Genomic DNA, 12,108 nt, shown 5'->3' on the forward strand with positions numbered 1-12,108 from the left:
GCTACTGCCACTTCATTGATTTTCACCATTGTCTATATTTGCTTATTAGCATCACTGTGCTTGTTAAGAAGCTTTCTGCCGCAGTGAAAAAGCTTTTGAATAGATGCTGATTAGGGGCTCTTAGGTCTAAAACAGGAGTCTCTTGCTACTTTTCAGTCTGTACTTGCATCATCAACTAAGACTGCAGACGGTTTGACTGTCTGTGAGATGCTCTGAGATGTCTAATGGTGTGCACACTATGCAAAACCTACGGAGATGAGGTCAAAATCGATAAAGTAAAAAAAGGAACCTGTCAGTACTTTCATACACAGGTGCACTGTACAGCACCCGGCAAAGATACATATCTGATGCCGTCCCTGGCAGCGAGCTCTCCTCAAACACTCGTACTAAACTTTGATGGTAATTACAGCAGGATCCTACTGCTCTTCTAGCGAGTCCAGCCAAAACACGCTGGCTTCCTCTGGGTCGGCCAAACTAAACAACCCAGTCGACCAACGCTCTGCAACCTGTCCAGTCTGAGACCCTGTGACACTTAGTGAACGGACTAGAGAGTCAATACACTTTCCAGAGTGGAAAAACCAACACCCGAAGCTATGAAGAAAACCTGTTTCAGAGAGATGATGACAGATACGTCGAGACAGAAGAACGCAACACTCTTTAATTGAAAACATAATCATGATGCATTGTTGTGGTTCATTAGATTAAATATTCAATGAGGCAAACTCAGCAGGAAACATCTCGCTACACTCGTAATAGACTCTGTGTGGCTGCACTGTATAAATCCATGTCTGCAGCTCGTCTCACCTGGTTGCTTTTCTCTGTCTGGTTGTTCCTGTTGGAGTCTGGGAAATGGATGTGGCAGCCCGTCTCCTCCATCACCCTCTTGATATTGTTGCCGCCTTTGCCGATAACGTGGGAGTGCTCTGTGTGGGAGACGTCCATCTTCAGCGTCACCCTGTTACTCTAATGGGCACAAAAGACAGGGATGGGGGGAAATGAAGATCGATAACACTCCACGATGGATTTGTGAGTGAATTGTGAATATAAGGTGTATGTTGCTGTATGAGACTGGCACAAACATGGCAATTTAAAAAAAAACAAAAAACAGTGTCTGACCAAATATTGAACTTCATCCCATAGATATCCTTCACTGTATTTATTTGTGAAAGATATTGCTGTATCGCTTTAACCGTCTCCACAAAATAACTTGTGTGTGCAGGCATCTGGTATTACTATACAGGGCAGTCCATTGTGTCCCCGAGGCAGGAAAGTGTGTCTAATATCTCCACTGACAGTTTATAAAAATCCTTTTCAGTACCCGCCATCTCGGTTCAAATCCAATTTGTCTGTTTTTATGGCCGAGTTACTTTTATACGTGTAAAAACAAGGCGAACCAAGGCCAAATGCACTCTCTGGTTTGCAACCCCGCTTCTCTGATTATAATTGCCGCTTCACTGAAAGTCCAGTCCTGCATTTGCATCTTCTAAATAGCCATGAGATCCAAAACTCACAATTTCCTGTCCTTTAAACACTCTCACATGCTGCAGTTGTTTAGAAATGAAGCAAACAAGCAACTAAATATGAAGCGCACTAAAAATAAAGTCAAAATATCAAATAACTTGATTGCCAGACTGAACAGTCTCTTCGTGACAAAACCACATGAAACGCTGCAAACAAAGCCAATCATGTGTTGCTCCTTTGGTGTGTGGCTGTTCCAAAAGTGCAAGGATGACTGCCTGCCCCCAGGGGGTGCTACGGTGCAGACGCCCAGGTGGGTGATTTTCATAGACTGTATAGGTGATTTCTTGTGTTGCCATGACAACGGAAGCCCGCATGCACACACTGCAATCCAAGGCAAGCTGGGGATGTGAGTATCTGGCTAAATTGGTGCCAAGTTGCACCGCGCTGCTGTGTGCGATCTGTCACTTGGACAAAAAGAGAAAGGAGGTGAAAAACATTCAGTCCAGCTTGAAAGCAACAAAGTGTGAGAAACTGTGGAGACAGGGAGAGAAGTGCACACATAAACATGAAGTCTACTTTCACTGTGATAAAGAAGTGTACTGCACCTTTGTGTCGAGGACTGACATGATTCTATCTTTGGCTTCCCTCACATTCTCCCTCTTCCCGCAAACCTTGATGTGAGGATCTACAGGGAGAGAGAGGAAAAGAAGACATTAAATATGGGAGGGACAGAGCTGGTGCTTAATACGTGTGCATGTTCAAACAGTTCAGTGTGAGTGAGTCTGTCAGTGGTGATGAATGGCAGATAGAATGTGAAAGTGGGACACAAGTTAAACCCATTTAACCAAACGCGACACAGCAGTCAGCATTTATCAACAAATTACGGCGTGTCAGAGAAAAGCTCTGCAGCAGTAATTGGTGCTTTGATATCTGCCGGGTCTCATTTAAATCGGCGAGTAACCACACGGCACGGGGAGGGAGGGGGGTGCAGGCAGATGAGTGGAAGTATATTCATACAATCCCTGAGTCAGTCAAGCTCCATAGAAACACCATGAGCTGAAGATAATTGTTCTGCTTCAATTTAGCCTCAATAAGAGACAGACGCAATCATTCGATGTTTATCACGACATTTTCCCAAACCTCATTCTGTCATTCAGAAAATACACAGTCACTGATTCTGCAGACGTAGTTGCAGAGGAGTCAGTGTGTCTGTGTGCTCTCAGCTGACACACACAAAACCAAAGTTGTTCCTGCAAATTCAAGACGTTATGATACCAGGCCGCAGCAGACACTGCGACATCCCTATGTCCTTTGTGAATTCACGGAGTGCACGCAGAGAAAAACTGCACAATTACGCAGCTAATCGCTTGAGAAAACTTTGCCTCCACAGAATTATTCAGCTTTAAAACAGTTTGCTTAGAAAAAAAACACAACAATAACAAACACTGCATACCTAAAGTGTTGAGAGCTAATGCACATCTGGCTCCGGCACATGCAGGACCCCAGGGGGAGCAAAATGTGAACATGCGGGCACACACACACATACTAATACATACTACATACCCACGGCCCGTCGCCCCTGTCTTAATTGTACTGAGCAGCAGGAAGTCAAGTAAGCCTTGTTCCAGGAATACCCCTCCCCACACACACACATCAGATTTACAGTATAGCCGTCAGACAGGACCCACTGGATCAGATTTATTTTTACAAAGTCACCGGGACCTTGGAGAACCCCTTGGTTATGCATGTTTACATTTCTGCAGAGGTTTGCATGTGAAAAAATCCTCAACAACTTTCCTCCAAGGCCCAACAGTCCCCTCATGAAACTATTTTTAAATTTTAATGCCAGATAAGGGTTTTCATTTTGATCTGCACGAAATAGCGCACACTCATAAACATCAGTCTTGTAAACATGTCTATTTCCATCAAGAGCCATGAATTTTTATCTTTTTTTATCTTGTATTTGCACATCTTTGGATAATTTATAGGCACAGCTATTGTTATTATTATCTTTTTGGCAACTTTCACTCTTCCAAAGTGAAAAGCGTGATTGGATTGTTGGAAGAAGGTACAGATTACCTCCTTGTTAAATTGGAGTTAAAATATGCTTGCTCTCTACTTGTACGATGTCATACCATTCCACACCAGACAAGCTTTTCCATGAAGCTGAAATAACACAAGCTGAGAGAATGTCCACAGTCCAGAGCAGCAGAACCTGGCTCAGGGCCTGAGTGAAGAATTCTGTTGCTCTGAAGTATCAGAAGAAGCTTCAGCGCTCTGTTTAATGGGCCCTGGGAACCATGAAAACCACTGAGTGCCAGCAAACAAGCACTGATCTTGTTAAGAGTGTCACGAGGGTCAGGCCATTTCAACACACTTTGAAGACACGCCGCGTCGTGGGGAGTAACAACCGCTCCAAGACGATTTGAGGGGTCAGAACTAAAGAGTCAAGCTGCAGACTGAGACAGGTAAACAACACAAAAAGGAAAAGAGCAGTGAGAGCGGTCAGAGATGCGTCGCGGCCTCAACACCAGTTCCAGGAAACTTTCCCATCATTGAGCCGCCGCCGTGAACAATAGAAATATTTTACACTTCCTCCTGTGGCGCCTCGTGTGACCATTGGAGGGAGTATGATTCTTCCAGCGTCTAACCTGTGCAGCACATCTGGCAATCATTAGACAGACTGAACGAGTGTTGCAGTCGTGATGCAGAACACCCCCGTATTTTTGAAGCTGTGTGCTGTATGCTTTATTTTTTTTTGGGATGATTGATTGTGGAATAAAAAATGAACACCTTCAGTCTTAATTTGGCACAGGCAACACATATAAAGTCAAACACAAACAAGAGCAGGCTTGCAGCTGTACAGTGAGTGTTTTCAATCGCACAGTTTCACTTGACAGAGAAAAAACCTTTTGACCTGCAGCTCTGTACTGGCAGAGCCGAAGCATTTTTCCAGCTCGGGACCACGTTCGAAGAATACCACACAAATGAAGGGAATTAAGTCCTTTTGGTTTGGAGTTTCTCATTCAAAACATCTGCGGAAATGTTGAAACAGTCAAATGGCAGGGAGCAGGGAGTAGTATTAAAATATCTACTGCATAGAAATATTACACATTAAACTTTTAGGATTAAAACGTGCTTAAAAACAGAATGACAGTCCAGAAGTTGCGACACAGAACTCGTCTCGTACGTGAGTGATATGGCTGCTTAAATCACCAACAGTGTCCTGATGACGTCCTGCCCCAGAGGCTAACAACAGCCCTTATCACACTAATGCAGGTGGCAGCCATAGCTAGCTGCAGGTGATAAATGAAAAAGCGGCGCTGGCATTTTGATGGAGTTCGGCCCAGCATGGGCAGAGGTTACAAACAGTCAAATCCCCATCACATCAGCTGCTGTCCTGCCAAGTGTAACTGGTTCCAGACGGGACATGAAAGACAACACTGACGCAGAATTCCAGGAAAACGAGGCGACTTTGGATCAGGACAACTACTTCATCAGCTATATCATCCGCTATTTTAAGGGCAGAGTGGGTTTCGTGTTGTCACATCCTGTGTTATATGATGAGGGGAGACAGGAATGTGGATCATCATTTTCCTGGAGGCCTCTGAGAGGTTTTAACCCCTGATACATCTTCAGTTGTCCTAATTTGAATAGAACTAGAGCCTGTTTGAAATGGGCTGCTCGGTTTTACTGAACTGGTGTTATTCTTTCATACATTGCATGTTGGCTATTTCAGAGGAGTGTTCAGCAATTGACACGATCTTCAGATCAAAGTTTACAATTTTTTTGCAACTCAGCTCAACTTTGCAACAACAAGTCAAACATTGTGCTTTTCCATTAAAGAGAAAGTGATTCTGTGAATGTTGTTGCCATGACGGAGATCAGAACCTGCGACTCTCAGTCTCAGTTGAAACACTCATATGTCTCATAAGACAACAAGGTGATTATCCAACACTCCTCCTCTCCGCTTATGTAACACAGAAAAAAAAATATTCGGACATGCTCCCAATTATGGGTCCGAATTTTTAATATTCTCACTTCGTAAACAGAACATCCTTCCCAGGTGGTGCTGGAGGCAAGTTTTGTGAATGGAATAATACTTGGATCAAATGAATGATTGTGTGTGTGAGGGGGTTGCCAGGACTTGCAGTTTGATTAAGTATTTAGAGAGACAAATATCTGAGATTCTGATGCAGCCACGTCAACTTTATTTCCTGCACAGAGAGCGAGTGAGTGAGGAAGTTACATAATGACATTGGATTCCACATCTGGCTGGAGGACGCACACTCGCAATCCTCCTGAGAACAACAAAGTGGGCACAACTGCACACCCCCCTCGTCTTAAACCCCGCCTCACCCCTTCGCGGAAAAGCTTTAAATAACCAGGGTTTTTTTGTTATTGGAGAGAGCAGGAACAACCAATAAATGTGTGAGAGTCAATACAACTCCTCCGCCAAAAAAAAAAAAAAAACACAAATTCCTCAGTGTAGATGAAAATTTTGCTTGTGAGAAACAGAAAACATGCAAGCTTTCATCTTCTCCGTTGACTTATTAACAAAGACATACCAGGGACATTCCTGAGAACATATGTCTGGTTAAAACAACACTGATCTGTGATCTGTAATCATTAACCTGTGCTGAACACTTAACATTCACACGTTGAGTCAAGTTGCTGGTCTTGTTGCCGTCTTACAAATTAATTGTGAGCATTAGTGAAAGATGCTGAAGTGATATGTTCAAGGAAAGTTGTGAAATCTAACATGATGACAACAGAGCTCATTTGTAGGGATTTTAAAAAGTTACCTTTTTTGGACTTGGCTCCAATTTTCAGTTTGGACGGCCAGGCTATCTGCGTTTGGGTCTCATCCATGATCTGGAACAGAGTGAAGGAGGACGGATGTTAGCTCAACACACGTGTTAAAAACAAGCAAAGAAACATACATGTTGATTCTGAAGAATAACAGACATTAGGGTTCGGACATTTTTACATTTAACAGATTTCCCAGGAAAAAGAAATCCAGAAATGGATCTTGATTTTTTAAATTTTTTTTTTTGATCTGGTATTTAGGGGACTGATGTTTGATGATGTTTATGAGTATGTGGAATTTGGTGCAGATCCAAATAACAATCCAGTTCTAGTGGATTTAAATGTGGTTTCATTGGGGGACTGTTGCGGATGTATGCATTCTACAGAGTGCAATTCCAGTTCCATGCTTTAATACCAGTAACAAAACCCTGGTAACCACTGGGCTCTCGTCAGTATTATATTGGAATTTGTAGATTTTTTCTCCAGCGCCTTAATGTGGCTTTGGCTTTGCATGAAGTGTGGGAAACTATTCACTGATTCTCCCGTGCTAGCAAACATTAATTCTGTTGACTTTAGAGAACATATGAAACAAGTTATTAGCAGCGAGCAACAACAAAGAAAAGCCTTACATGATGAAAAGTGGGGCAGGACGCTAAAATGGCACAGAGAAACTTCTTCATACGTTATGGAACACGGAGAAGTCAGAGGAGTACACTTGGCTTCGGAACATGTGAAAAATGCCAACAGCAATTTACATGAGAGCCTTTTGACAAGTCTAGTCATCGTAACCAGGAGCATATGTACTGACGTGAAAAAAAGCAAACCGCTGCTGGTGAGAAGCGAGTAAGGTGCCAGTGAAGATGCTGTCAACGACCCAATCAGGACAAGTCTTTCCCCGGATCTCCTGCTTCTTATTTCAACCGAGAGGAAAACTCACACCGCTTTGTTTTCTAGCTGCAAATCCGCAAACAAACCCCTTGAAAAAAATATGAGGGGGGGAAGAAAATAAAAGAGGAAAAATCATCAAACCTTACAAAAGGAGGGAGGGCGTCTCTCATAATGTCCTCAATGTGCACTATCCTTGTTTTCGCAAAGGTCCTGTGGTCTTTTGTTTGTTTTAGTACTTCACAGGGGTTTGTGCTCTCACGCTAGAGAAAATGTGAATTTCTTAAAAGCTCTCAAAAGTTCTCAAAGCCACGTGATCGTGCACCTGAGGACTCCCTCGACCATTACATGAACAGCAGCTACCACTTCATATTCCTTGGTGGTCCCGTGCATTAATGCAATAAGCCCTGTAGTGTAACTCAAATGTGAGAGGAGGTGCATTAAGAGCCGTAAGTGCTCCTTACAAAGATTATATATTTGTTTTATTAACACTGCTGCAGCAGCTTTCAAATGTTTTTTTTTTACAAATATGTTTGAATTATGTCCACTCTTGTTCCTTGCCAAAAATATACAAAAAAACCACCAGCCTGTACACCGAGAGGAACTGGTGCACAAATCAAAAAGGGAAGTGCTTAAATTCCTCCATATGCTGTTGTGGAAGTAGCACAGTCTGTTTGGCATCATTTAAAACAAAACCTGACAGCGTCCACTGCCAGACTCACACACCTGTAAAACACTGAGACAGCTCTGCTCTTTGCTCGACAGCTACCGACTCACAGTCCATGATGGTCGACTGGAAGCCCTTTCAAGCCTCAATGATTTTCTGTGAAATCCTATAAAAAGTGGCAGGGGCAGTTGCAGTCGAGGCCTGGAGGCTCAGGAACCATCTGCCCGAGGAAATCATGAGAGATTTCTTTACTTAGACTTTCCTGGTTTTAGTTGAGCTTAAGATTTCTTTAAAAAAAATAACACAAACTTTGCTGAATTTGTTTTATACACCAAAGGCCCAACAGTCCCCTAATGAAACCACTTCTAAATCTACAAGATCTTTAATTGGATCTGCACCAAATTGCAAATACTTCAGTTCCTTAAACTCAATTGATTTTTCTAAAATAAGATCCATGAATTATTCTCTAAGAACAACAAATTAGAAAAGAGATTCTTAAGTTGCTCAAAAAAACAAGTGTTTTTCTCTTAAGCTCTTGGCTCGTCACTGAATTCCTTTGGTTGTTATCATTATTACCTAAAGACAGAAACATCCTTACTTCTTATGACGTGTCCTGATTGTGATGTTTGATTCCAGTTTGAATCAAAATAACAAAAATGAGATTATCATTCTGTGCTGTGGAAATAAAGGAGAATTCCTTTCTGATGATCTTGGCTAATTTTGTAAATTCTTCTTCTATTGTATCATTTAAGTGACGAAAGCCAAGCATCCCCCCCAACATCCTCTGACTAGAAACCTGCTGCTGCACCATCATCATCATTCTCCTCACTCACTTTTACACGTAATGAATTTCAGCTGTCAAATCAACTTCTGATGATTTCCGTGTTACAGGGTTTAGAAATCTACCATCTCAACATGGTTTGGAAGATTTTATGTGGGGATAGACAATAATCAACAAATACCCCAAAACACTTTTTCTTCATCAACTGAAGTCACAAGTTCACACCAACAGCTGGATGTGCCACAAACAACATTAAAACATTCTGTTCTCCGTGATAAGTTGCCTCCAACTATTTGCTTTCTTTGGCTTTTGTTCTTAAAAATCAGTCTCTTGGAAAAAGGATTAAAAGTGAAAGAAATAAAACATGACTGCGACTGAGAGGTTGTTGGAATTACAGAAGTGAACATGTCATTACACAGAGATCCAAATAAATATGTCATTATTGAACTTACTGTTTTTATTTACCCACCGTGCAAAAACATTTAACATCATACAAACCCAGGAAACGCTTATGATAAAATCAGCAAAATATCAGGTGACTCCAATCATACTTTCCTAAAATTATCAAACTATATGGCCTATGCCTCATCAACTGTTTCTCTTAAAGGGCTTTGTTCGGAGAGACCTGTTTCCTGTCCAGTGTTGCTGTTTTTGGCAGCGTCCTGCAGATGGGACTAATTTCTACCAGACCACACACCATTTTAAAGGGCGGACGGCGTTTATTTTTACGAAGGAGCGAGCAAATACCTCTCAAATGGGTCAAGATATTTGTGCAAATTAAGTTACCTACGCATTTAGTGTTCCTCTCTGCCGCCCCACCCACGCTGAAATGAATAAATACATAAATGACGACGGTTCTGATCAGTTCCATGGCACGACCTTGATGTGATGATTGGCTCTTAAGAGGTTTGCAGCTGGTGCACGCAGGCGTGTGGGTGAAACCAAACAGTGAAGTCCTGAAAGACGGCACATGTGTCGAACACACGTGACTCTGTATGTACCTCTAAAGCAGCAATCAGCATGGCGGAGGTATGTTTCCTGGGCCGCGCTGCAATGGTGCAGCTGTTTATTCAGCTGGAATGTGTGCGTGTGCATGTGTGTGTGACTGGAAGGGGGGGGGGACCGAGGGATGTTGGGGGGTGTAAAGACCGACTGAGGGAACAAAAGAGCTGAAAGCGGTCAGTTTCGACTGAACCAACCCCCTGAGACTCAGTCATAACTGAGTTCATGTTAACAATCCGAGTGCTAACTTGCAGGTAAAGCCCCATTACACCTCAGGTCTAATACCAACATATGGTTATAGACGAGCAACTCAAATTACAACATCTGCAGAAGATTTCTCCTCCGCATCAACACTCCTCCTAGGATTTTTGCCCCTGTCCAAGATTTTTGGTTTGTTGTCAGCAGGATTATGTAAATTTTCATGAAACTTGGTGGAAGAGTAGGGCCTGGATCAAAACAGAAATTATATTTTTGTGTGGATCCAGGATTTTATTTCCACTTTGCAAGATTTTCTGTTATTATTTCCATGAGAATTATTCATGGATCTTAATGAAAAAAATTGGGATATTTGAATCCAGGGTTGGTAGCCCAGGAAAAGCTTTAGCAAGAGCAGGCAGATACATCCCACCCCCTCCCAGTGGCCCTCTCGTCAAGGCTACGCCCCCAAAACTTGAGAACGCCTCCTCGGCCGAAGACTCGTGCACAGCTCAGGCAACAACCAATCAGTTCAAACAGTCTAAATGAAATGATTGGTCGTGTTTTACAGTTCCACAAACACCTGATTTTTTTCTTTCAGACAACTTAATCATTGATGGATGTCTGGACCTGAAGAGGATTTCAACAAATTATATAAACAAGTCTTTCAGAAACAAATCACCAACCAAACCTTTTAGAGACTGCGTGCAATTTGGTGCAGCATGACTGAATTTAAGGGGACGTTTGTGCCTCGGCGGCATTATTGCACTCTACCAAGCGTCATTCTACTTTCATACTGACCCAGTTATTTCAACATGTCACAATTTTGTGTCACCCAAATATTCTATCCTTTTTTTTTTTTCTTTCAACACACAGAAACGCGAGATGCGCAAATGTAAAAACCAAATGAAATGAATTACGCCTGGCCTGAGATCAGAGTGCGCTGGCACTTACATGTCATGTCTGGCATTATTCACACAAACCACAACTCCCGGGAAGGAGCCATGGAAGGGGGATGAAGTGACTTTAGGGGTTCAAAGGAGTCTCTCAACTCAAATCCACTGCGAGCTCTTCTGCGGTGCGGTGCACAGTTATCGCCTTAACCAGCCCGAGCTTCCCGCTCCTCGCTGTCCCACGGCTCAATTTCTGCACAGCTCTCCAAACAGCTAATTGGTCTGTGTCATGGTTTGATGCTGCGATAGTTCACAGTCTAAAACTTTCACTGCAAAAAAACAGTCCACTGACACATTGTGCATTTCATTTGTGGAGAAATCCCTGTTTAACAGACTGATAACAATGACACACTTGGGGTTTGATAGAGTGAAAAGATGTAATAACATTAAAACAGCAGGGGGGAGGAGCAGAAATGAGAAGAGAGCGGGAGGGAAAACATGAGACAGATCTGAGACTCAAACACAGATGGAAAAGAAAGAGGGGCATGTAGCTAGTGAGCTGCAGGGACGTGCACATGGCTAATTTCCCAGCTGTGGCACCCTCCTGTGGTCCCACTTCATCATGCCTTCCTCTTTACTTTTTAACTGACTATATGAAGAGGGCGGACTGTTTGCGCTCTATTACAAAACTGTCCCGAGGAAGTTCAGCAGACTCTGAGTAAGAGGGAACGAGAGCAACTGGGGAGAAAATGCGGGGGTGGACCATTTTATCTTGCTTTCGTCACAGACTGAGCTCTAATTCTCACTGCTGAGGCAACGTCAAATTTCCCCAAGTCTAGAGTTCATGTGTATCAGAAATCACACTCTCATGAGGGAGAGTCATCCTAACAATCACGAGGTCTCCTGCTTGTGGCCGGGGGTTTACCTCTAGTTTCTATTGAGTGAGAAACAAAACTAAAAAGGAAATATGTGATTAAAACAAGGGGAAATCCTTTCAGGTGATCACACTAACTACTTTTAAAGAATTCCTCATCAGTAAAGTGAGTAAGCTGAATAAAGAACGAGACCCTGAATCCCCATTAATGTCCTCTGATTCAAAACCTTCTCGTCCCTCTTGTCATGTAAGAGGCGGACAGATGTGGATTTTTGGGGGTTGATCCAAATACAGATATTAGGGAGTAATATCATCAGTGATAGTTTTACACAAAATTAAATTTGGCTCTTTAACCACAATCTGAAGACTTCTGTGTTACTGAAATCAGCAGCCCAGGTTGTATGTGGGGAAGAGCACATGCAACAGCTGGATGTCACACAAACAAATCTTTCAAAAGGGCAAATTTGAACTAAAACAGCCTACTTCGTGCTTTCACAGCAAATTAGTATAAACATTTAGTCTCATTCCCAAAGCTTCACAT

General features: G+C 42.6%; 1 protein-coding gene across 1 annotated transcript in view; it reads right to left on the reverse strand.

The window, feature by feature from the left end:
• Positions 1-12,108, reverse strand: part of LOC109636371 (protein bicaudal C homolog 1) — a 56,244-nt gene that overhangs the window by 24,102 nt on the left and 20,034 nt on the right. The window contains exons 3-5 of the mRNA XM_020098026.2: positions 6,267-6,336; positions 2,067-2,146; positions 805-963 (exon numbers count right to left, since the gene is read on the reverse strand). Of these exons, the coding sequence (XP_019953585.1) occupies positions 805-963; positions 2,067-2,146; positions 6,267-6,336 (309 nt within the window). The remainder of the gene's footprint in view (positions 1-804; positions 964-2,066; positions 2,147-6,266; positions 6,337-12,108) is intronic.

Source organism: Paralichthys olivaceus, chromosome 14 (genome assembly GCF_024713975.1).
Source record: "Paralichthys olivaceus isolate ysfri-2021 chromosome 14, ASM2471397v2, whole genome shotgun sequence".
NCBI lineage: Eukaryota > Metazoa > Chordata > Actinopteri > Pleuronectiformes > Paralichthyidae > Paralichthys > Paralichthys olivaceus.